Source organism: Panthera onca, chromosome F2 (genome assembly GCF_046562875.1).
Source record: "Panthera onca isolate mPanOnc1 chromosome F2, mPanOnc1 haplotype 2, whole genome shotgun sequence".
NCBI lineage: Eukaryota > Metazoa > Chordata > Mammalia > Carnivora > Felidae > Panthera > Panthera onca.
The window spans coordinates 80,915,877-80,941,374 of record NC_138356.1 but is presented as its reverse complement, the minus strand read 5'-3'; the positions used below and the strand labels follow the sequence as shown (position 1 = coordinate 80,941,374).

Below are 25,498 nucleotides of genomic sequence, written 5' to 3'. Positions count from 1 at the left end.
CGACCCAGGCTGCCACCCTGCTCCCCCAGGCAGTCTGCTGGCATTCGTTTTGTTCCAGAGGATCTCCCCAAGATTTCTCTGGGAACCAGCCTGTGTGTGCCTGGCCGGCCCTGCCCGTGACTCAGCGGCAGTCTCCAGCTCGTAAAATGTGAGCCTGCACTGGCTCAGCCCTCGGGCCCCCACCCACATCCTGGCCGCCTCCAGGCTGCCCTGTTCAGAAACAACACTGAATCTACACTCCCTTGGCAAGATCCTGGGTGCCCTCCCTTGCCTGCCTGGGGCGGGCCAGAGACACCGTCACCTTCCTGGGTCTCCGTTTCCCCTTCTGAGACGCATAGGACAGTAGTCTCAGGAGATGATCAGCGGTAGCCTATGAGCTCACCCCTACATTAGCAGGGAGCCTGGACCTGGGAGCAGGGAAGCTGCTCCGGGGACCACCCTCCCACCAAATCTTCAATGGCTCCCCACTGCCCTCAGGGTCAAGTCCACCCCTCTGGTTCCCACAGGGCAACTAAGACCCAGTGTGGAGGGGCTCTGATCACTCCCAGCTTCGCTGCTTTTCCCCACCCGCCCCCCACTCCTGGGGACCGTGACACACAGTTTCCCCTGCCCACAGGGCCTCCCCTCCCCTCTGCCCTCCTTCCTGTACTGCCCCTCCAGGAGCCCTCCCGACCACACTCCTCCCCACTGGCTGCTGGTTGCAAGTGTCCCTCACCAGACTGAGATCTTGGGGGCCAGGGTCCTCATCTGTCAGGCAGCATCCAGCATCCCTTGACCCCAGGGCCCGGCATGGGCCGGCTCAGTAGGTGCTGGGTGGAGGGTGCTGGGTGGTCCCACTGCATGAGCAAGGAGCAGCCCAGCGACAGGAGACTAGAGAGGCCACTCTGGCAGAGGAGACACAGCAAAGACCTGACCCTGAGCCCTCCCTGGCCCCAGTCGCAGCCACCCTCGGACCCTGAGACCCGGGCTCACCCACAAGCCACACCCCTGGTCAGGGTGTCTGTCTGGGGAGGGATGTCTGTCCCCGCCACCACTCCCAGATCAGGCCTGGTTACTGAGATTTATGACCCACTGCCCCATCCCACTGGCCCTCCTCACGTCCGGGTCTTTCCCACGCACCCGACCCCACGCGTCCCCACAGGGGTTACACTAGGTCACGAGGTCACGAAGGGGCCCCGGGCTGGGGCTGACCCCACAAACACACTCAGGCGTGCATGTGCCCCTGCAAGGCCACATCCCCCCCAGGGACACAGGACACACAGGAGGGGGCACAAGCGGGGAGGCCCGGATACCGAGTGTGCAGGTCCCCGGTCACGGGCACACACAGGCACACCCAGGCTCAGAACATGCAAAACAGAAAACCCAGACCGTACCCCGGGAACCCGGAGAGCCACCAGGAGCGGAGGTAGCCAGGAAGCATCTGTGGCTCCCGGAGAGAAAACTGAGATTGCAGCCTGGTGCTCCCACCGCCCACGGTGCCAGCCACGCTCTTGGGGGCCCGGCAGCATCCCCAGACAAGGTGCTGGGGGGACAGAGAGCCAGGGCTGGCGTCACCCTCCCTTTTCCACTGCTCCCCTGCCCCCCCCGCGCCCCTCCCCCTCCCACCCACCCCCCCCCCCCGCCTGGGTGGTGCAGCTTTGGCCCCACCCCCTCTGCCTCAGTTTCCTCCTCTATCGGGCCTGGGGCTGGGCTGCAAAGTCAGCTCCCCTAGGCTCCCTCCCCCAGGGCCCTGGAACTCGCCAAGCTCCTCCAGGGGGCCGGCCTGGCGGGCGAAGGAGCCCGCCCCGCCCCCACCCCGCCCCCACCCCTCTGCCTTTGCCCAAAAGGAGCCCCAGCGCCGGCCTGACGTCAGGCCCCAGGAAGGCGGTCGGCTGCAGGCTGCCGGACAGAGTGGCCCACAGAGCCGCCCAGGGAGGTCGTCCAGGCTTACTCTGTGCCAGCTCTGCCTCAAGCCGCCAGCATAGGCCAAGGTGCGGTGAGTCCCCCCAAGAGCCGGACCGGGCCTCCCCCCGCTGGCGTGTCCTCGCTGCCTGGCCAGGCAGGCAGCGGAGGGGGTGAGGGGCCGACAAACTGCCCCCAGACCTGGGCAGGGGAGAGTTCAGAGCCTGAAAGGGGTTCTGAGGTCTCACCCTGTAGGGGGCCATTGTACAGATGGGAAAACTGAGACCCAGAGGGGGAGGGGCAAGTAGGTGGTCACAGCGGGACAGGCTGCGTGAAGAGCCCGGAAGGAAGGGCTCCCAGGGGCTTGTGGGAGCATCCCTCCTGACCCCAGAGCCCGACCTGTGCTGCCGGCTCCCCGCTTGCCTGGATTTCATTCATTCATTCATTCATTCACTCATTCAGCACCCTCACTGATCATCTGCAGGGTGCCCAAAGCTGTGTCTCGATTTTCCCACCTGTCAAGGCACTAGGGTGGCCCCAGAGGCCAGGCTAGGGAAGAGACAGGGTGCTTGAGCCTCTTTGAGACCATGGCCACCACTGTCCCCCAGGCTGGGGCAGGGTTGGGGGCTGAGGGATTCATGCAGACAGACTCCTAGCCGCACCAACCCACAGCTCAGACCCTGTGCTCCAGCCCTGGCCCTTCCCCCATGCTTTTGGGGGAGGGGGAAACTGAGGCCCAGGGAGGCTGGCCCACCCAGCCCCCCGCCACGTGAACCTCAGAGCAGGCACTGCCCCCGCCCAGCTCTGGCTGGCGGTAACTGCCCTGTGAGAAGGGCAGCAGAGACAGGGTCCCGAGGGGGGCGGACAGGGTGGGAACTGGCCTTTGGCCAGGGTGCCGGGCGGGACAGACAAGGAGCAGCTGTGCAATCTCAGGCAGGACGGAGGGAAGGAAGGGACAGACGGGACAGTGGTGGCGGCTCACAGCCCTCAGGCAGACAGGCCGCTAGCCCTGCCCTCTGCCCCCCATAATCTCCTGCCAACGTTTCGTCACTCCCAGCCAGGGGGTCACCCAGGGTGCCACCCCCTCCCCTCCAGGGGCCGCGCAGCTGTGTGGCCATGGGCACGTCACTGCCCCTCGCTGAGCCTCGGCAACAGCAAGGGCTCCTGCTTCTACAGCGCGTATGGGGAAGGGGATTGGGGTTTTCTGAGCACCTGCACAGTGGCGCATCTGGCTTCACTTTGTCCTGGGACACCTGATGGGGGGGGGGCTCAACATTGCCCACTTCACAGACCAGGAGACTAAGGCTCAAAGGGGCCGGAGCGGTCCCTTTAACAATCATTCATTTGGTCATTCAGCCGCAGTCCTGAAGGCCAGGCCCTGCCCTCATGAGTCCGCCAGTCCGGGAGGGAAAGACAAGAAACAGGCAAGCAAATCACCAAAAAAAACCCAAACAAACAAACAAAAAAAAAAAACACAAAAAACCAAAAAAACAAGCTACGTGAAAAGAAAAGGTAGAGCAGGGATCTGGGTGACCTGGGAGGGCCTCCTTGAGGAGGTGTGCTGGCTCAACAGACCCTCAGCAGACCCGACCCTGGGGGTTGCCCCACAGCAAGTCAAGCCAGAGCCATCCCATCTGTCACCGAGGCCGCCCCACAGGCCTCTCCAGGGTCCTGAGCCCAGAGCTTCCACCTCAGGGCCTTGGCTCTGCTCCTCCTACTGCCTGGAACACCTGTTCCCCCAGAGTCCCTCCCCCAGTCCCGTTGCCCCCCCCCCATCCCGTTGCCCCCCCAGCCACTTTCTTACCCCCACCCCCACCGGTGACCCAGACACCCCACTCAATCATCCTGTACCTCGTGTCCTCACAGGCAGCATAGGGCCAGCAACACGGATTAGGGGCAGCCGGGAGGAGTCCGTGGGAACCTCGGAGGGGTCATCTCAAAGACAGCCCATGAACTGTGAGACTACAGCTCTCCCTCGGTGGAGGGGTGTCCAGGGGCTGAGGGAGGGCCACGTAAGCTGGAGACCAGGGTGCAACCAGGTGACAAGGGCGGAGACGGCATGCCGGGCAGAGGCAACAGCATCTGCCAGGGCCAAGAGGACCAGGCTGAGGACCTACAGGCTGCCCTGTGCCATGTGGTGCTGGCTGCCCCTGGAGAGGCTGTGGGGGAGGGTGTCAGGTGCCAGGAGCACGCAGGGACGGGAACCCCTGCAGGAACGCCCCCGCGCAGCCGTGCCTGGAGCTGCCCCCCCCGCCCCCCTGGGGAAACCTGCATTTCCCCAGAGCCAAGGGCTCTCCGATGGTGGACTATGAACAGGACCAGGCACGACGGAGCCCAGGTGCCCTTCTCGACCCACACCCTCCATGACCCTTCTCCCCGAGCTGGGTGCAGGGAGCCAGGCCAGGATGGGGACGGGGGTTCCGACTGGCCCCACCTAGGACCTGCTAGGTGACCCAGGGCCCGTCCGGCCCCTCTTGGGGACCTCAGTAGGGGCCCAGCAGTCCCTGGGTGGAATGAGCAGAGAGGCTCAGACCAGCCCAAAACAACAGGCGGTGTTCTACAGCAGATGCCTCGAAACCAAGGACGATCGTAAAAATAAACAGGCAGATAGCTCACCCAATAATGGCTAGGTTGGCCTCGGGAGGCTGTGTCACCCTTCAGCAGCCCGGGCGTTTACAGGTACCCTACACCCCCACGATGCCCTTGTGCACAAACCCCAGGTCCAGAGATGCCAGCCCTCCACCCTGGTCCTACCCTGCCTGGGCCAGAAGCCGCGGACCTGGGTTTGATTCCCAGCCCTACCAATTGTATGCTGTGTGACCTGGGGCGTATTGCTAGCCTCTCTGGGCTTCCCCTTCCTCATGTGAACCGTGCTGTGTGGATCTCAAGCGTCCCGCAGGTGCCTGATCCACAGCAGATGCTCTTAGCACCTCGGCTGGGGACAGACTGGGCCTGCCCTCCGTGCCTGCTCCCCCACCCCCACCCCACCCCCGGCCCCTGGTGCAGACCAAGCTCAAACTCCAGGCAGCTACCTGTTGGCCCGGGGCTGAGGCCCGTCTCTCCACCTGTCCTGGGCCCCTACGTGGCAGGGCTGGAGGCAGCCAGGCTGCAGGACTGTTGTCTGCAGTGCGGCTGGACAGCTACAGGACACACGGGGATGGGGGGCACTTTGGAGAAGAGCCAAGAGGTTGGGACATGCCCACCCCTGCCAATGAGGGGCCTGGGGGCCCCGCGGGCAGGGACCAGCATCCTTGCATTGTGGGCCACACAGCAGACACCCAGCGAGCTGTGAGTGGAAGCGGGGGGACGCAGCCTCCCGTTACTTGGTGGGGCCACAAGCCTGGGTGGAGAGGACAGGGTCGGATGATTTGGGAACGATGCTCATTCCCCGCCCTGGGAAGACTCCCAGGGTTTGAGAGCTTCGCAAAGGCTCTGAGAAGCCCTGAGCACCACGCGGGATGACCACGCAGGTGGGGAGACCCGGAGGCTCCAGCACTGTTATTATTATGCACCTTCCAGGTGGGGCCTCTGCAGGCTCATTCATTCATTCACTAAACAAATATCACACCCAGCATCACCGGTGACCAAACTCAGGCTGCCAAACTCAAACGAAACCCCGGTTGACCAGCACCAGGGGCAGGGTGGGAATGACAGGGACAGTCTGGACCCAACAGGATAATTGGGTGGGCTTCCTAGAGGAGGTGTCAACACTTCCTGCCTGGGAGGACCGGTGGAAATCAATTCCAGGCTGGTGCCCAGGGCGCCGAGTAGGTTGCCAGGGCCCGGGCCAGGTGGGAGGGCACTGAATGCCGGGGTGAGGGCCGGGCCTCACCCTGCAGAGCTTGGCAAGGCTCACTGAGGGCTCACTCTGCCCAGGAGAAAAATGGATGCGGCCCGGCACCGGGCTGTCCCGGAGCTGGAGGAAGAGGCTGGAGTGGCCCCCACCCCTCCCCCACCAGCCCCACCCTCCAGACGCTCCCGCTGAGAAGGTTTCCGGTGGGTGGCGGGGAGGCCTGGAAGAAGTAATGCGGGGTAGGGAGGGAGCAGGGAAAAGCTCCAGGCAGAGGAACAGCGGGGAGGGTGCATGGAGGGTCATCAGACAGTCGGGGTGCTGCAAGACTGGAGAGGGGCTCCCCCGGGGCCTGCCTGAAGCCTCAGGTCCCTTCCAGGAAGGGTCGCTATCAAAAGCATCGCCCTTCACGCACATGCCTCCCTTGGAGGGTGTCAGCAAAGTTCTGGAAGGCCGGTGATGGGCCTCCCTCCCCAGGCACCCCCCTCCCCAGGCACCACCACCCTCCCCAGTCACCCCCACCCTCCCCCGGCCCTCCAGCTTGGGCCAGAGCCCTCCTCCAAGGCTGGGGGAGCAGTTAGTGGCGCAGGAGCCGGGGAGGGAGGCCTACAAGGTCACCTCTGGCAGAAGCCTGCCTCCCAGTGAATTGGATCCAGGCTGAGGCCCTTGCGGGGTTCGAGGCCCTGTGAGGGTGGCTCCTGGCCTCAGCCTCCCAGGACCCTCACCCAGGCTTCCACACCTGCTGAGTCCACTGCCTTCTCCAGGAAGCCTTCCCTGATTCCACATTCCTGTGCCTCATTCAGCTGGGGGTCCATATGCCCCACCCGGACACCCTGAAGGTCTCCAATGATCCGATCCATAGGGAAACCAGGGGTGAGTCAGGGGATGGTGGTCAGGCCTGGGTCTAAATCGGACCCTGTCCCTGCTCAGTATGGGGCTCACCCCCTCCGCCCACCCCAGTCCTCAGTTTCCTCACCTGGAAAGTGGAAGGCCCAGGCCTGCAAGGCTGCTGGGTGGACGAGAACGGATCCCAGGTGGCCCCTAGGAGGCCTGAGGCCCCATGGAAACACCTGGCCAGTGCTCTCTTTGTGGGAAAGCCCACATTGCAGGGTCAGCCCAGCCGGGGACAGACCCCAGGGCCCAGCCGGGTGACCCCGGTTTAGCTACCGAAGGCCCCTGTCTCTGTGTCCTGTGTCCTCATTTTCAAATAAGGGCCATGCCCCTTCCCGATAATAGGAGGAATCCAGATGTCCCTTTCCACTCCCTCCCCACCGCAGGGCCCCCAGGGGAGGGGGGCAAGAGAGAGCTGGCCAATGACATGCCAAATGGAGAGGCCCGGGGCCATGGGCTGGGCTCAGAGGGAGCCAATTTGGGCCGTTAGCTGTGAACTCCCCACTCCAAGCAAGCTAAGCCCTCGTGGATTCATTCACTCATCCACTCGACATTTCCTGAAGGTGACTGTGCAATTCCTCCGCGGGAATTCACAGACTAGTGGGGACGAGTGGCCCGGCAATGACAGAGCCACACGGTGCTGTGAGAGCCCCAGAGAGGCCACAAAGCTACTTAAGGCAACCAGGGAGGGCTCTCTGCAGGAAGAGACTCTGAACCGAAGACAGCCAGCGTATGGATAAGAGAATATATGCGGGATTATTTTAGTCACACGTCACAGAAAGTCAGTTCAAAGTAATGTAAGCCGAACAGGGAGATTATAGCTTCATTGAACCAATGATTCCCAGGAGACTAGCTTCAGGCAGGGCTGGATCCAAGCACTTCAGCCAAGGCTCCTTAGGCCTTGGTCTCTGCACTTGGTCCTGCTTCCCCCTGCCCCCTCCGGGAGCCTTCTTTCAGAGACAGTTTGAGTCTCACAGCGTCCCTGGAGAAGCATCCAACCCCAGGGAGCAGAGAGCTGTCAGTCCCAGTCCCAGGGCTGGTTGTGATCGTGATCGGCTAGGCAGGGCCATGGGGCCAAGGGTGATCAGTCCCTGTAGCCCAGGGCAGCCCATCCCCGGGGTAACCTGGGGCTCAGTGTTTGAGCCTAGGCCTCCAAGAGCAAGGCCAGGGAACACAGCAGGACTGAGCCACTAAAACACTTGATCCTGCAAATGGTGAAGGGAGACCGAGCCATCCTGCCCGGAGGTCTGCGAGGGACCTCCTCCTACCCTAGGAAGCACTGGTCCTGGGTCTCACCCCAGCCCCCCACCCCCCAGGCTGCCCCCCTCGCTCCTCTCTGCCCCGCTCCCTGGAAGAACCTTCTAGGGCAGTCCAGAGAGGGGCGAGTATTGCCGGTGGCAAAGACGTTCCAGAAGGTGCAGACATGTTCAGGCTTCAGAGCACTTCAGAGCTGGAGGTGGCCATTGTACAGATGGCAAGACTGAGGCTCGCAAGGGCCTGGGAGGTCCCGGGCAGGATGGAGGAACTCCTGGCCCTTCCTTCTGAGAACCTCACTTTCTCTAAGACAGGCAGGAGCAGAAAGAGGGAAAGAAGAGAAGACTGGGGTGGGGAGGCTCCCACAGAGCGAGGAACCAGCAAGGGAGAGAAAAGCCCCGGGTCTCCACCTCCTCCCTCCCGCGCACCTGCCGTTCGGTCCCACCCACGACCGGGACTCACACGTGGGGGCTGTGCAGAGAGCACCCCCTGCCCTTCTCCAGAGGGATCCCCCTTTTCCTACCCTTCACCTGTGCGCATACTGGGCCCTGTCTCCCATCCCCCACCCACCAAAACCCTCCGGGGCCCTTCCAGGGCCACCTCCTGACCACACCTCTGTGCTGCCCGAGGGGAGCTCCAATTCTACCCACCTTACAGATGAGGAAACTGAGGTCTGTTCTCCGATGGAGCCATGCTCCAGTCCCCCGACCCTGCCGTGTGACTTCCCAACTGCACCCCGAGCCCCTGGAGAGCAGCCTGCATGTGTCCCCCACCTGCCTGGAGAAGTACCTGAATGTGGGCAGGGGCAGCGGTCTGGGGCAGCAGGCGGCACAAAGGTCCCAAGTCTTTGCCTCCAGGACAGTCGCCTTAGAAGAGTGTCCAGGCCCCGGCCCCGTGCCAGGCACGACGAGGACGTGGCCTCTGCCCGCCGGGCTCCAGCCAGCTGGCCCTGGCTATGAGGTCTGCTCCACCTCAGCCAGGCCCAGGACACCTGCCAGGAAGGAGGAGGGGACAGAACAGTGCCACACCCCTCAGGCTGGCTCCCCGAGACAGAGCCCTGCCTCCCCACTCAGGCTGTGGAAGGCGCTAGTGACCCCATTTAGCAGATGAAGAGAGCAAGGCTCTCTGAAGGGGCCAAGGTCCCGGGGCGAGGGTGCGGCAGACCGGACTAGAACACCCCTCCGCCCCCAGCCCCTGGGTCTCTGGTACCCTCCTCTGCTTACTCACGGCTCCAAGGCCCATCCTGGAGGCCAGGTCTGTGCCTCCCCCCTCAGCCTGGGTGGGCGGGCCTGGGGCCAGACTGTCCCCACAGAGGAGCAGAACCTTCTCTCCTTTCCCCTCATTCCAGGCTATATTTAGAGGCCAAGCAGAGAGCGAGGCACGTGGGGAGTGGGTGCGGGCGCCTGCCGGCCGAGGGGCCGTTTGCCTGGTGCCCCTGGCCCCGCTCAGGACCGAGGGTCCAGCCATAGGCTCGCCCTAGGCAGACCCGGGTTCGGGTCCTGGCCTGGCCCTCCCACAGCCTCCATTTCCTCCAGTGTGAGTGCGGGAGGCTCAAGGGCCGGGAGGCACCCAGCTCTTCACAGCGGCCGACACCGCGGATCGAATCCGCTCAGCAATAGCGGAGGAAGGGCCTGCTGTTCTGCGGGTGGTGCAGGCAGGGAGACTGAGGCTCAGAGAGGTTCATCAACAGACCCAGAGCGGCAGGTGGGGAGGGGAGGCACCTCTGTTGGCCACTGTTACACGCAGTGCTCCCCCCGCACCACTGCCAGAAGCCCCACCATGGGAGTCCCGTCTTCCGTGGTTAGGCCCAGCCCTGGCCGGCAGGCAGGGGGGCAGTGGGGAGGGCAGGGGGTGCTGAGAGGGTGCGAGGTGGGTGGGGCACTCTGCTGGGGGTCGTGCACCTGACCGGAGCAGCCTCGGGGGGAAGCTGGCCCAGTGGAGTCTCAAGGAGTAGCGGGAGATGAGGCAGTGAAGACCACTGGGGAAACTGAGGCCCAGAGAACGAAGGTCCTTCTGGAGGCCACGCGGGGGAGGGAGGAGGACAGGGCGGCTTCTCCGCCCAGAATCTGCCAGCCCAGCTCCTTCCCTGCCCCAGAGAGGGGTGGATTCAGGAGGCCACCCCCCCCACCCCGACCCCAGCCTCTTCCCAGAAGGCCCACCTCCACAGGCCAAGCCCTGGGTCTGGACCCCCACTGTTCGAACTCCTCACGTTCAAAGCAAAATGAGTGGATGCCCTAGAGAGGAGTCATTAAATAACACTGTGCGAGGTGAGGCAGGGGAGTGGGGTGCACTGGGAATGGGGGAGCAGGTCACGAGGGGGTTTTTGTCATACGGACAAAGACAGCCGGACTCACAGACACAAAGGGGGCAGAGATGGTGGATGTAGAAAGTCAGGGATCAGGGCTCAGCGTGTGACCAGGGTCAGGGCTCAGCATGTCACCAGGGTCAGGGCTCAGTGTGTGACCATTGTCAGGGCCCAGCATGTCACCAGGGTCAGGGCTCAGTGTGTGACCATTGTCAGGGCCCAGCATGTCACCAGGGTCAGGGCTCAGTGTGTGACCATCGTCAGGGCCCAGCATGTCACCAGGGTCAGGGCTCAGTGTGTGACCAGAGTCAGGGCCCAGCGTGTCACCATCGTCAGGGCTCAGCATGTCACCAGGGTCAGGGCTCAGTGTGTGACCATCGTCAGGGCTCAGCATGTCACCAGGGTCAGGGCTCAGTGTGTGACCATTGTCAGGGCTCAGCATGTCACCAGGGTCAGGGCTCAGTGTGTGACCTGGGGGGTGAGTAGGTGGCTTAGCTGGTTGACCATCCAATTCTTGATTTCAGCTCAGGTCATGATCCCAGGGTCACGGGATCGAGCCCTGTGTCAGGCTCCGTGCTAAGGTGGAGCCTGCTTGGGATTCCCTCTCTCTCCCTCTGCCCCTCTCCCCGCTTGTGCTCTCTCTATATGTGTCTATATATAAAAAATTGTTTTTAGCTTAAAAAGATGTGAACTGAGTAAGGACTTAACGTGTGACCAAGATCAGGGCTCAGCGTGTGCCCGGGGTCAGGGCTCAGAGTATAACTAGAATCAGGGCTCGGAGTGTAATAGGGATTGAGGTTAATTGTGTCACTGGAGTCAAGATTTGGTGTGTGACCAGGAACAGAGCTCAGAGTAGGATCTGGATCAGGGCTCCAGTATGGCAGGATCAAGTTTCATCATGTCACGGGGATCATGGCTCAGCGTGTAACCAGTTTGGGTTCAGTGTGCGGCTGACATCAGGGCTCAGCTTTGTTTGGGATCAGGGTTCAGACTCCCGGAGCTGGGAATCACAGTGTGCCTTGCAGACATCTCTCCTCACGTGTCAGGCCTCCGGGGCATCCTGAGCACCTGTCGATCCCCCTATTGTGGGGGCGCCAGGCCCACCGCCCTGGCCTGGACCCTCCAGCACCTTGAGCTTGCTGGCCAGCATGTGAGGCTGGCCCTGGGGAGTTTCCTGGAAGGGCAGGATCCCCGGAGCCGGCATCATCCTGGGACTATCTCCCAGAGGAAATGTTCTGTAGTGTTTATTATTTGTCTCTGCCTGTGACACTAACTCGAACTTAGTGCAGACACATTGGAAAACCAGAAGGCATGTGGAAGGGAATCCAAAAAACTGTTTGCCGTGTGTCCCCGGGGCCAGCTCCCAGCGCGGCTCCGTTTTGCCAAGGCTCAGTTTTTTTCAGAGTAGAGGGACAAGCTGGGCAGCATCCTTCTCCTTCTTGGGGACATTCCGGGGCCCCCCGCTGCCCTGAGACTCCAGGTTCCCAGCCCCATGCCCTGGCCTCATGGCCTGCCCTCGCTCCCCGTCATGCCCCCGGAAGGTCTCTCCCTGCCCTAGATGTCCCTCGTGCTCTCCGTGCTCCCCGTCTGCCTGAGTTATCATTTGACAAACACATCCATCAACCCTGCGAGTTAGGGACTGGGGGCACCAAACAGAGGGCAGCCCAGCCCAGAAGGACCGTGTGTGTGTGTGTGTGTGTGGTAGGTGTGGCCATGCACCTGGGCAGCACGTGACTCTTCCCAGCAGCCTTGGGGGTCAGCAGATGCCCAGGGTGGGGGTGCCAGAGGCAGAGGCACAGCCGGGTGACCTTAGGCAGGTGCGTACCTCTCTGAGCCCGAGGACAGTGGTGGCCGTCTGCCCTGCCCGGTCCTCCCCCCAGGCCACACTGGAGCCCGAGCCTTAGCTAGCAAGGACTCCTCTGCTGCGTCTGCCCCCCCACCACCCGCAGGCAGAACTCAGCACCCCCAGTCCACAGGGCTGAAGCTGCCAGAGCGAGCCTGTTGCCCAAGGCCAGGCAGGCAACCAGAGCGAGTGGGCAGTGTCCGGCCTGCTCACAGCAGATGCCACACTTGCGTCGGCCACCAGGTCAGTGGCGTGTCTTCCCTTCCCCTTCAGGAGGGGGAGGGCCCACTGCGCGCCCAGGATGTCCCACGTCCCCACCCTTCCTCCTGCTTCTCCCCAAAGCCCTCTCCTTTCTCCTGAAAAAGCCAGAAATGTCCTTATTTGGAGCATCAGCCCAGCCTGGGATGGGGGCGGGGGGCCCGTTAACCCTTCATGTATAAATAGAGATAAATCTCAACAAGTTAAACACAGCCCCACAGGAACATAAACAGAGTGGGCGGCCCTTTACGGCTGCAGGGAGCGCGGCGTTTATTTAACTAACACCCGCCCCACTGCTGCCGGGACCTGGCTCCGGGCTCAGGCCCCGGGGAGTCACCCTGAGCCAGCAAGGGTGCTCACGTCTCAGGGCTGGGAAGGAAGCGGGGAGTCCAGGGGGCTGGCCCTTGGGCGAGGTTCCTTATGAGCACCCTAGCCCTGGCCATCGGCCCCGCTACCAGCCTCGGAAGAGGTGAGAACAGATGGGTGGCCGGGAGGACCCGATCTGTGATGCAGGGGTGCGGGGGTGGGGGGCCAGCCAGGCGGGGCTGTCGCGGGCCGGGCTCCGTTGGGCAGAACTGTGGTTTATCCAGCAGCAGCTCACACTGTGGTTTTTTCTAGCACAAACGATGCGCTGGGTGCTGCTGAGATGCTCAGTTAACCCTCCTAGCAGCTCCACAACGCCAGCCGCGCAGGTTAGCACGGGAGGCACAGACAGGTTAAGTGACTTTCCCGAGGCCGCACAGCGAGTAAGGGAGGAGCACCAAACACGGGGCCCCACAGCTTCCTGGTGCCACAGCCTTCCTCTTCCCTCTTGGTCCTAGGCCGGTCCTGCCCAGCCGGGATTTATACTTCCTGCTGCAGGGAGAAGTAGGCTCAGAGCATTAACATTCCGCCCAAGCTCCGCCCTGGCAGGCGCGGGGCCACATGGAGAGCGGAAGAAGGCAGGCATTTGAGGGCCAGGCCAGGAAAGGGCACAAAGCCGGGAAAGCTGGGGGCCTCGGTGGGCAGGCAAGCCGAGCGGCACCAGCCTCCAGGAGGGGCTCCAGTTGCCCAAAGGTCACCCACCCCGCTCCTTCCTTCCAGGCCCAGGGCGTGCGCTGGCCGCCGTCATGCCCGCCGCGTCTCCCACGGGGCCCTGGGCCCCCGCGGCCCCCAACGCCACGGCGGCGGCGGCGGCCAACGTCAGCGTGCCCGAGGTGCCCCTGTTCCACCTGTTCGCCCTGCTGGACGAGGAGCTGCACGCCGCCTTCCCCGGCCTGTGGGTGGCCCTGATCGCGGTGCACGGCGTCATCTTCCTGGCGGGGCTGGTGCTCAACGGACTAGCGCTGTACGTCTTCTGCTGCCGCACGCAGGCCAAGACGCCCTCGGTCGTCTACACCATCAACCTGGTGGTGACCGACCTGCTGGTGGGGCTGTCCCTGCCCACGCGCTTCGCCGTCTTCTACGGCGCGCGCGGCTGCCTGCGCTGCGCCCTCCCCCACGTCTTCGGCTACTTCCTCAACATGCACTGCTCCATCCTGTTCCTCACCTGCATCTGCGTCGACCGCTACCTGGCCATCGTGCAGCCCGACGGCTCCCGCCGCTGGCGCCAGCCTGCCTGCGCCCGGGCCGTGTGCGCCTTCGTGTGGCTGGCGGCCGGCGCCGTGACCCTGTCCGTGCTGGGCGTGAGAGCCGGCGGCGGGCCTTGCTGCCGCGTCTTCGCGCTGACCGTCCTGGAGTTCCTGCTGCCCCTGCTGGTCATCAGCGTGTTCACGGGCCGCATCGTGTGCGCGCTGTCACGGCCGGGCCTCCTGCGCCAGGGCCGCCAGCGGCGCGTGCGGGCCATGCAGCTGCTGCTGACCGTGCTCGTCATCTTCCTCGTCTGCTTCACACCCTTCCACGCCCGCCAGGTGGCCGTGGCGCTGTGGCCCGAGGTGCCGAGCCACGCCAGCCTCGTGGCCTACCACGTGGCGGTGACCCTCAGCAGCCTCAACAGCTGCATGGACCCCATCGTCTACTGCTTTGTCACCAGCGGCTTCCAGGCCACCGTCCGAGGCCTCTTCCGCCGGCGCGGGGCGGAGCGCGAGCCCCACGGCAGCACCGTGGTCGGCATGCAGAGGAGCTCGCGAGCCTCGGGCCGCAAGCACATCCCGGGCCCCGGCCCCGGCGCCTTCACCCAGGACCTGGCTAACGGGCCAGAGGCTTAGTGGGCAGGACTCTGCAAGGGGACCGAAGGCCAGGACTGGACTGGGCAGGCCGGGTCGAGGACGGCACAGACGTCCGCTTGCCCTGGGGGTGGGGGCGGGGGTGGCGGGGTGGGGGTGGGATCGGCTTCACCTGGATCGATTGGTGATGGCTGTGCCCGGCACGCTGCTCAGTGCCGTGGTTGATTAGCGATGTCTGCCGCGGCCCCGGAGGGGCCGTCTAAGGCTGACCGTTTACCTACCGTCTGGGGTGTATGCTGCGTCCAGCAAAGACTCAGAGGGGTAGCCAGGAGCTGCTTCTCTCCTGGTGCACGTTCACCCTGTGAGGGATTCCTCAGAAACAGGGACAGAGATGTTTTTAGGTACTAGGAATTGCAGAGAGGTTCCCTTTCCTCTCTTCCCCCCTCCCCATTCCCCTCCCTCCCCCCCCCCCCCCCCCACCAATTGGGCCTCTGACGGCCTCCTCTGAGCCAGACGCCAGGATTGCCTCCACCTGCTTTCTGTTGAGTGGCCAAGCTCCCTGGGTCCTTTATAGACTGCTATAGGGGCAGGGGCCTGTTGGGCACCTTCAGGCACCAGGCCCCACCTCAGCCACAGCCATTGACATAGGGTGAGACGGACCCTGGGCCCCAGATCTGCCCTTCTTTACAGAGAGAAGTCCTACATGTTCAGTGGCTCCAGGCAGAGTACCTGGTCCCCCAAGTTCAGGGCCCTGGAGGGAGGCCCGCGTGGGAGCCAGGAAGGCCATTTATATCCCCATGTTACAGATGAGGAAACTGAGGTTCAAAGAGGGAAAGGCCTGGCCAGGGTCACAGAGTGAGTTCTGGGCACTGCAAGGCCGGCACTGTCTTTACCAACCCTTTGTGGAGCCCCGTGTGGACGACTCCTCCTGCCCCAGGACATGTCAGCCCACAGCCTTCCTGCCGGAGGCCCAGGAAGTCCCGGGCTCCCACCCAGGGCTGCTTCCTGGGCCCGGATGCTTGGGCAGCAGTGGGCGTGGCGGTCAGCATCATAACCAGCGCCATCCTTGGCCCCGACTGGGTGCCGGGCACAGTCCAGGAGCCTCTCTCCTGCTTGACCCAGAGCAGGAGCTGCAGGGACAGAGGAGGGACCTGGGAGCTCGCTGTCTGCCAAGAAGCACCTGGCAAGAGCGATGCTGACCCGAGGGTGGGTTTTCAGGCAGGGAAGCTCTACCAGCATCTGGTGCCTGGACCGTCACGCAGTGGAGGAGGGAGGGCCAGTGTTTGCCCCAGTGCAGCACCACCTGCGGGCTCTCTTCCTGCAGGGGCAGCAGCCCCCGGTTCCCATTCTAATTCATGCTAAAGAGTGACTGACTGACTGACACTAACTGACCGCTGTGCTTGGGGGTGGAGGAGTTGCAATCGTCCTGGAACAAGGCCTTCCTCTAGGAGGAGGGGTCTCTTAAGGTAGGTGAGCAAACGTGAATCTGGGAAAACTGGGACCAGGTCCCGCCCTGCCTTATGGCTTTGTCTCATTACTCCCCACCATCTATGGATGGAAGTGCCCATGGACAGCACTGGGGTCCAAATCCAGGAAGGTGTCTAAGCCCCCTCCCCTTGTCCCCGTGCCTGACATCCCAACATCCACCCTGGGTCTCTCAGGGACACCCAGGGTGCGGGGGAGCCCTCCGCCGCTCCAGCTGGAGAGGGTGACCACGTGTCTCCTGCAGCTGGGGCCGGGATGGGGAGCTGCCCTTGCACCTCTGAGAGCTCAGTCTGCTGGCCCCCCCATGTAGAACTCTCTCTAGATGTGCCTCAGTTTCCCCCAGTCTCCACCGCAGCTGGAGGATAGGGGGCTGGGGAGTCACCCCCCAGGACCTTGTCTGGGTCCCCACAGCTCTCTCAAAGGCTTGATTCCCCCTCCTGATGTCTGGCTCCCTCCCACCCTGGCCTCTTTGTCAGGACTGAGGCCCAGGGGTCTCTGGAGGCAGACCCCGACTGTCCTTGTTCCCATAGGGACCCGGTGTGGGATCTCTGCACCCCCTCCCCGTGGCCTGCCTTCCCAGATTTTCAAGAAGCCCAAGTGACATGAGATGGCATGTGTATTTATATCTGATGTAAACAATCTCCTCAACGAGAAGTCCTTGTCTCCTGAATTAAACCTGTTTATTCCCTTCGTGCCCTCAGCTCAGTGAGCAGGGGGCAGGCAGCGGTTGCCGTGGGCTCGGACCCACGCAGGGGCCCACCCGTGCCCCCACCCCACTCCCGCTCCCGTGGACAGGCAGGCCGCGGTGGTGAGTGTGTGGGGAGCCCTCCGTCCTGCGGGCAGGTTTGGGGGCCCCGAGCCCTGGGAAGGGCGGGACGGAAGGAGCACAGATGGCACAATTGTGGGCAGGGTGTGAGCACAGTAGCTGGGACTGGGGCGCAGACCAGCAGAACGATGGGTCCTCGCCCCTTCCTGGTGCCAAACCTGCCTGTGCAGGGGGAGGGGGAGGATGTGGGCAGGGCAGCCAGCATGCCCGACAGCATGCCATCGTGTCACCGAGGTGCCGTCTAGGGGGTGGGGGGGACGGGGGGCAGTTGGCAGACAGCTGAGCGGGAGGGGGGCCACGGCACTGCCTGTGGGCTTACAAAGTGCTACCGACTTAACCTGTTCTCTGAACCTGCCCAGAGGCCTGGGAGGTGGGGATTGTCATCCCCAGTTTGCAGATGGGGAAACGGAGGCTCTGGGCATCCAGGATGGGGCTCCATCCTGGGCCTCTGGGCACCCAGCTCCTGCCTCGCACGGCCTAGTCTCTGTCCTCTGCCCAGGGGAGCACTGGACGGGAAGAAGCGTGGCTGGATGGGGCTCATCACTCTGCTGTCTGGCACACTCTGAGGCCGGAGGCGGCTGGAGGTAAATATTAGGGCCTGTTTAGATTAAAGTCCATTAATAGCAGAAAATGTCTCTGCGGCGCCTGCCCCCAGCTTCCTGGGGCCTCTGGTGCCTGGGGCAGGCGTGGAGGGCTCTATGGGTGATGGATGTCCCCCCTGACGCCCGGGATCAGACCCTGCACTCCCGGGCCCTCTGCCTTCTCCCCTCCCTCCCCTCCTCTGGAGGCAGCACACCCCCACCAACCCACCGACAGGGTCTGTGCACCCGATTCACAGAGGAGGAAACTGAGGCTTGGAGCTGTAATGGAGCTAGCATTCTCTACCCAGTCCTGCCTGGTTCCGGGGCCAAGGCCACCCCCACCCTCTGACCGTGGCAGGAGCCAGGAAAGCTGTGAAAGGAGGGTGTGGCCTGGCACAGGAGGGAGGAGGAGAGCCGGCCAAAAAGTGGACCGGAGAGGGAAAGAGGCGGGGCAGGCCTGGGGAAACAGCTCCCCCAGCCTCACTCTCCCTGCCGTTTCCCTGGGTCATGTCACCACGCTGCCCCCCATTTCCACGTGACCACCTGCCCCTCGGAGCCTCCCCAGACCTCCCCGTCAGGCCCCTCCCCCACGCTGGCAGCCTCTCCCCCATCGGGCTCCCTTTTTTTTCAGTGTCTGCCCAGCACCAGCCGGGACTGTCCACCTCTCAGGTCCCTTCCCCTCCTCTGGCCCTGGGGCCAGCCTGCCGGAATCCCTACCATGCCTCCCTAAGACAGACCACATGGCCCAGCCATCCCTCAGGACGGGGCCCCTCCCCGGCCATCAGGCTTGGCCCCTTGCTGAGCCCTCAGGGACACTGCAGCCCCCACCCCCTTCCTGGGAGTCCAAAGCCTGGTGGCACAGCTGGGGTGCTCCGCGTCCTCTACCGCTGCAAGTGGGACCAGCCAGGCAGGGGCATCCAGGAGGGCTTTCTGGAAGAGGAAGCTCCGGGCCCCCCTTCCCTCCCCATCCTCACCTGGCCCACCTGGCTCCCCCCTACTCCTGGCTGGGCCTCTCCTTGAGGTTGTGGTACCGGGAGCTTTTCAAGCATCGAGTACCCCCGGAGCCTCGGCAGGCTGGTGGGGCCAGGACATTTCACCCCCATGTTGCAGATGAAGAGACTGAGGCCCAGCGGGTGAGGGGACACAAGCCCACACACTGGGACCACGCTCAGTGCTCTGAGCCCAGCTCTCCGCCCCCCCCCAACCCCCGCACCAGCTCCGGGCCCCCTCTCAGCCTTGGCCCCACTGTCCGTGAGCAGGAGCCTCCCGCCCAGACGGCAGGTGCCCCAGGCCAGACACGGCCCTGGCCCTGCTCCAGAGGCGGCGTAGGAGGAGCTGGGGAGCCTGGCAAGGTAGGGGTCCCTCCGAGTGCCGCATCCCTGCCCCTCTCTGGGCCTCTAACTCCTCAGCTGTGATCCGGCTTCCCAGCCTGGGGTTAGTTAGATCCTGGGGTCTAGTTAACAGAAAGGACTTAAATGGGAGAAGCACTGTATGTGTTTATAAACTACCCGCCCCCAACTGCCCCTCAGATTCCAGGCCGTGACTGGGGAGAGGGGATGTGCCGAGCAGAGAGGTGGCTCACAAGGCATGGGGTCCCCAGTCGTATTCCAAGCCAGGAAGGCCTTCCCAGGGCGCCGTATGCCAGAGTGAGGGCTCCAACGGGGGTCCCAGACAGAAGCGGGGTGGGGGGCACAAGCGTGGCGGGAGGGGTGAGCCAGGGCACGGTCAGCTGTCCTGCACTGAATTATCGGGACCCAGACGCACGTCCGTCCCCAGCGTGTCACAGGGTGCCACAGACCTTCATGTCTGGGGACTGTGGGGGACAAAGGGCATCTGACCCCCTCTGTGCCCCAAGCGTCCAGGCTGTATCAGTGGCTTCTGAGACCTGCTTCACGGAGGGGCCCTGGGACCTGTGAGGGTCTTCCCGCCCCACCCACCCTATGGGCACCTCTGGTGGCATCCGGGGTCAGGGGCGGTTAAAGGTCAAGCTTAGTCTGTGGGGGGTGAGGCCCAGGGGTCTGAGCCCTGCTCCCACCTGTCCTCTCCAGAGCAAGGCCACGCGGGCAGGTATGGGAGCAGCTCCCGAGGCCCGAGCACTAGAGGCCCACGCGGAGGGTGTCACAGCCCAGCCCGGACCAGGACACGCCTCCCGGGTCAGGGCCCAGGCAGGCGACCCGCGTCCCAGCCAGGCCAGGTCCCTTCGGCCGCATCAGCTTCCCCAACCTTGCGTGAGTCATGTGCCGTTCTGGCCTCAGTTTCCTCTTCTGTCAAGGGGGTAATTGACACCCTCTACCTTTAGGTGCAGTTGTGAGAATGAAACGCTAACGTGCGTGTTATGTGTGCATGTGTGTGTGTATACGTGTGTGCTGTGTTATGTGTTTGTACATGCGCGTGTACACGTGTGTGTGTTGTGTATTTACGTGCGTGCATGTTACATGTGTGCTGCATGTACGTATATGCGTGTGCACGTATTTGTATAGTGTGTGTGCGAGTGTTGTGTGTCTACGTGTATGTGCGTAACTGCACGTATGTGTGTGTTCATTTCTTCCCATGGTGCTCAGCACTCCCCGACTAGTGATTAAATTAAGCTCATGAAGGACGTGAGGCCTCCCCCAGGAAAGCTCCAGCACATTCTTTCACTCCACAGCGTCCTGCCCCTTCCCTGCGCCACAGGTAATCTGCGGGTTTCTCTCCCTACAGGACACCTGCCCCCCGCCCCCATTCTTCTGGGTTAAGCCCTATCCTTGAGCCTCCCCGGGACACGCACACGTGGTAGGCAAGGGAGCAGTGAGAAAGGCTCAGGGCTCAGGGGGCACATGCTGGGCTCAGGCCTGGGGGCGGGATTCCCCCCTGGGTTCTGCCAGGGGTCTTGAGTGAGCCCCTCCCAGACTGGCCCCAGCTCCTCCAGTGGATCCGCTGGGAACGCCGGAGGGACAAGTGTGTATGGGGCCCGGGGCCACCAGGTGGCGCTGCTGGCCCGGGAGAGGCAGCCGAGGTGTCCAACACCCGCTGGACCGGGGCGGGCGGGCAGCGACCCTCCGGATTCACCTCTGCCACCTGACCTTCAGAGGGACGGCCCCAGAGTCGGCAACACTGGAAGGCTGCCTGGAGGGGCTGCAGCTTCCTGACCCAGCCGGGGAGAAGCTCGGCACTGAGTCGAGGAGCCCCTGGTCCCTCTGACTCGGGCACCTTCCAGGAAGCCCCTCGCCCCGGTCCCCGATCTCCCTACCTAACACAGGGGAGGCTAGGTGAGGGGGCCACAGAGGGGACAGGGCGGCTGCTGAGCCAGCACCTCCCCACCCCCCCGCAGGGAGGGGGCTGTGTCTCTAGGACACGCAGGATGGTAGGCTCTGTGGGCCTGGCCCCCGTTCCCCAGACACTGCGTCCTCTCCCTGCTACACAGCCTGCATCCCGCCCGTGATTCAGGGGAGCTGAACCTCCTAAGGCCATACGTGGTCCCCAGGCCAGGAGCCTCATTCACTATCTCGTGAGTCCAGAGAGGGCCGGACAGCTGCCCTGAGTCACACAGCCTGGCAGTGGAGCCCGCTGTGTGGGCGGGAGAGAGAAACACACCCGAGGGCTGGGATGTCCTGACAAGCAGTACTGTGCTTTTCCAACCGCAGTGTTGGCAACGCCCCAAAGCCAGGCCGCGAGGAAGCGGGAGACAGACAGACAGATGGATGCCGGGGGAGACTGGGCTGGATAGAAGTTACTCAGGGCTCCCCGGCCTCTCCAGTCAGGCGGAGGGGGACAGACCCTGTCTACTGGACACAGGGAGACAGCGCCCGGCAGCCCCCGGCCCGACAGCCAGGCTGGCACCGTCTCCGTCTGCCCACCACCCCGTCTACACCGCGGTCCGCACTGGGCCAGGCGGCAGCCCCCACCTCAGCTCAGCTGTGGAGGGCAGCCTGGCCCGAGTGGGGCAGGCACAAGGCCAGCTCCGGCCAGCTCTGCCCAGCGCCTGGATTCCTGGAGAGGCCCGCTAACTCCTCAGGTTGTTGCAATGAAAATGCAGGGAGAGGGGCACACCTTGAACTTACGACCACTCACCCGTCGGTGAGAATGGTCCGTCGATCAGTCATTCAACAAGCATTTACGGGGACCTGCTCTGCCGCCTGGCGTAAGATTGGAGGATGCCGCAAGGAGTGAGGCACAGTCCCCGCCTTGGTCCCTGTCTCTAATCCAGCGTGGCAAGGTCCTGGCAGCGGTCCACACTGCCGGAGGGCTGGGGCAGGCTTTCCAGAGGAAGTCACGCTTAGCTGGGTTTTGAAGGACGAATAGGAGTTTGCCTCTCAGAGAAACAAGTGAGGGCATCTCCAGCGGCAGACGCTGTGGGGGTCGAGGCTCGGAGGTATGGAGGTGCAGGCCAGCGACGGCAAGCCCGGGGGCCAAAAGCCTGGCCCTCAGGCAGGTCACTTCCCTCTCTCTGGCCCTCAGTTCCCTTGTCTATAGAATGAGGATAAAACACCACCTCCCAATGAGATAATGGCTGTGGAAAGTGCCAGGCAAACGCTAATGTTCCCTATTTAATTTTCCATGTTCTTTTTTTGAGGCCAGGGTTATTTCTGTCCACACTTAGCTATTTCCAGGCCCAGGGCTCGTCCTTTCCCACAGAGGACTCCCCCCTCCCAGGCCACGGTGGGAGGACGGGTAGGGGGCACGAGGCACAGAGACAGAATCCGTCTTCCAGTGGGAGCAGCACGGACCCCCTGGATGGGGCAGGGGCAGGCCGAGCCCTCCCCTCCCCTCCCCTCCGCTCCCCTCCCCTCCCCGGGGAGCCCAGGGGCACACACACACACACACGGCTCCGGTTCCAAGCCCCCTTTTCCAGATGAAGTGGGACCGAGTCCCAAAAGATGTCAGGGGAAGGGGACAAGAAGCATTTACCCACATGAATGATCTCATCGCTGCCTGCCGGGAAACCGCCCCGCTGCTGCTGCCCTGCCCGCAGATGAGCCTCCCCGTTGCCATGGTGACAGCCCTGGTGGGCCCCGTGGCCCCTCCCTGGCCACCCCGCACCCACCTCGCCCCCTACTTCATCACCTATCCGGAGGGCTGACCCAGGGGCGTTGGCTCACGGAGGACAAGGTCGGCAGGCGAGGGAGGGCTGGGGTGCAGGGTGTCACAGCTCCTCTGGCAAGCCAGCCCTCTGGGGTCCTCCTGGAACCAGAGGGGACCCGCAGGGGCCTCCATCCTCCTACAGGCTCTCTGCTGCTGACCAAGAAGCTGAGAAGCCTCCCCCACCCCTCTGGAGAGAGCCCCAGACCCTGCCACCTCTCCCTGCTCTGAGACCCTCCCCGTAGGGCATCCCTGGGGGCCCTCCCTGGGGGACCCTCCCTGCAGGATCCTCCTTTCCAGACCCTTCCCAGCTGTCCAGGGGCCTTGCCAGGGTGGGGGTGGGGTGTCAGGGAAAGCCTGTGGATGTAGAGGGGGTGCAGGACGGGAGGCCAGGAGGGAGAGAGGGTTTGAGATGGACGCTGTTTGCAGGAGGTGGGGGCCAACAGACCTCGCCTCAGCGTGTGGTGGCAGCTGCCCCAGGCCCTGGCGGGGCTGCTGAGGCTCCATGGGTATGTCCGCCCTTGGGGAGCACGGGGTGGGGACCTGTGTCCTGCTCAGGACCCTGTCTCCGGGAGCCTAGGAAGCTTCGTGTGGGAGAATCTTCAGACTGAACGGTCCTGGCCACTTGGGATTGTAGACCCTGCCAATTTGGGAACCTCAGGCAGGAAGGTCACCTGCAGAATGTCTCCTGAGCTCCTGCAGCCTGCAGGGCCCTGGCACATCCCCGGCCGACTCCTCGCCAGCCCGGCCCGCTGGGGGCAGGAGCCACCACGTCCAGGCGCCCAGGCCCCCCGGGGAGGACCGGCCTGGAGCACAGAGCAGGAGAGAGCACAGCAAGGACCCCAGAAAGAGGAGTTCAGACCCCAGCTCCGACCCGCACTGGCCCTGGGCTCCAGACTGACCCTCCGCTCCCTGCTTCCGCTGACGGGTCACCGCAGCCACAGGAGGAGACAGGCCGGACGACGGTCGGCCGGCGAGCAGGGAAACCACCACGCTGTGAAGTATCAGCCATGAAAGGCACGGAGGAGCCCTGACAGGTGCCACAGCAGGGCCAACCTGGAGACCGTGAGGCTGCGTGACAGCGTATCTGTGGCCAGATACAAAAGGCCACAGAGCTCGTGGTTCCGTTTCTGCAACGCGTCCAGAACAGGCGAATCCGCGGAGACGGAGCTCACAGGAGAGGTTGCCAGAGGCTGCGGGGAGGGAACGGGTGGCCGCTCGCCGGGCCGGGGGCGTCCTTTTCAGGGATGTGGAGATGCTCTGGAATGAGACGGAGGTGGCCGCTGACTTGTTCACTTTAGCATGGTTAATTTTGTGTTATGCGAATTTCACCTCAATAAAAAACCTACTGAAAAAGTCCCTAAGCATCAGGGGTGACAATAAGGGCACCTGGGGGGCTCAGTCGGTCCAACGTCCGACTTCGGCTCAGGTCGTGATCTCGCGGTCCGTGAGTTCGAGCCCCGTGTCGGGCCCTGTGCTGACGGCTCGGAGCCTGGAGCCTGCTTCGGAATCTGTGTCTCCCTCTCTCTCTGCCCCTTCGCCACTCACGCTCTGTCTCTCTCTGTCTCTCAAAAATGAATAAATGCTTCAAAAAATGCTTTTAATAATAAAAATTAATTAATTAATTAAAAGCAGGGGTGACGACAGCCCACAGGATGGTTGAAGGGATTAACCAAAAGTTAAGCCAAGTGGCTTGCTCACTGAGGCGAGAGGAACACAAACCACCCCAGGGCATCACGGAGAGTGCTGTCACAGGGACCCTCCCCGTTGGCTCTGGAGGTTTCGGGGAGATCCTAAAGGATCCTAGAGACTGGCCAGTGGACTCCACTGACTTCTGGCACCACCCCCACCCCTGCCATCCTGTAGGGTCCCCAGTGCCTCTAGGGCAGGCAGTGCCATGGGCAGTTTGCCTTCAGAAGAGCCTGGGTGTGGCCTGGCGGGGGGGGGGGGGGGTGGCGGGGTCACAGGCCCATGCCTGTCTGACCCCAAGCCCACCCATCTCAGGTGGCCATGCCTGTGGGTGGCGGCCAGCCAAGGGCTCCCAGTGACCGCCACTGAGGGTTCTGGGATGGGCCTGACCTAGCCCTGCTCCGTATGGCCAGCTTCTGGCCCCGGAAAACCTGTCTTAGTCTCCTGTGAGACTGTGGTGTAGCACATTCCTATTCCACAAATTCATCGGGTTGAAACGACGAGCACGCATGTTCTCGTCTCCCGGGCGTGGAGGTCAGATGTCCTGAGATCAAGGCCAGCAGGACAGGTTCTCTCACAGGCTCCGGGGGCGAATGCCCTACCTCTTCCAGCCCCTCGGGTACCTCTACTCCCCCGCATCTTGGACCGCACTCTGCCTTTGCCTCTTCTGGCAGGGAAAGCGCCAGCTCCCTCGGGGCCCACGCAAGCCCAGAACCCTGCCCGCCCGCCCACCCCGGGCCCAGCACACTCCCTCCCCGGCCTGCTGCTCCCTGGGCCCGGCTCTGCGTGGCCAGGCTCCCCTGTCCCAGGGCCGGGCACAGGGTCTGGCGCCCAGCACACCCTAGGGACATCGACCAGGTGTCTTCCCGGCACGCACCCTAGTGCCCTTGACCCCACCTTGGCAGAGCCTTCTTGTGTTCCAAGGCCTCAGCCCGGCCAACCACTCAAATAAATTAATGTTCCCATGGCCGCTGACTCATGGATGAGAACCAAGGCCCCTGCCAACGGCCGCCGGCCCGTGGCCTGCCAGGGAGCAGCCCTTTGCCCAGTGACCGTAGTGCCGCGAGCAGGAGGAGCCACCGGCCGCCTGCATCGGTGCTGCATTGGCGCCCGCCTGATAGAGTCAAGGGGCTCCGTGCCCAGGGCCGTCTGCGATCCTGGTCAAGCCCTGTGAGGAGGCAGGACAGGAAGGTGAGGCAGAGCAAGGGAGGAGCCCAAGGGTTCAGGTTCTCTCCCGGCTCTGCCCCTGGAGGAGCCAGAATGCCACCACTAACCTGGAGGCTGCTTCCTGGCCCCAACCGGCGCCTGCCCCCCACCCAGCTCCCCACTCCCACCCACACCCCATCCCCCCATTGCAAGGGCAGCTTCAGCTCGGTCTTCTGGGCCTGGGGTGCCCTCGAGGACGCACTATGGTTCCTCATCTTAAAAAAGCTCAGGAAGGGGGGCGCCTGGGTGGCTCAGTCCTAAGTGTCTGACTCCTGGTTTCAGCTCAG

General features: G+C 63.5%; 1 protein-coding gene across 3 annotated transcripts; it reads left to right on the top strand.

Moving 5' to 3' along the window:
* The first annotated feature begins 1,863 nt into the window (after window positions 1-1,863).
* GPR20 (G protein-coupled receptor 20) lies at window positions 1,864-23,856 on the top strand. 3 transcript variants are annotated; one of them, XR_013553337.2, is made up of 4 exons: window positions 1,864-1,970; window positions 13,306-16,659; window positions 17,177-19,486; window positions 19,820-23,856. XR_013553337.2 is itself a non-coding variant. In XM_078441416.2 (2 exons), exon 2 carries the CDS (start codon window positions 13,332-13,334, stop codon window positions 14,406-14,408), a length of 1,077 nt encoding a protein of 358 aa, XP_078297542.1. In that variant the 5' UTR covers window positions 1,864-1,970; window positions 13,306-13,331; the 3' UTR covers window positions 14,409-16,907. The 3 variants fall into 3 exon arrangements, 1 of the variants encoding a protein (XP_078297542.1); XR_013553336.2 differs by having other exon boundaries at window positions 17,177-23,856; XM_078441416.2 differs by lacking the exons at window positions 17,177-19,486; window positions 19,820-23,856 and having other exon boundaries at window positions 13,306-16,907.
* The last annotated feature ends 1,642 nt before the right edge of the window (window positions 23,857-25,498 follow it).

Excerpts from the sequence above, each read along its gene's own strand:
- GPR20 (XM_078441416.2), top strand. The coding sequence starts at position 13,332 with ATGCCCGCCGCGTCTCCCACGGGGCCCTGGGCCCCCGCGGCCCCCAAC.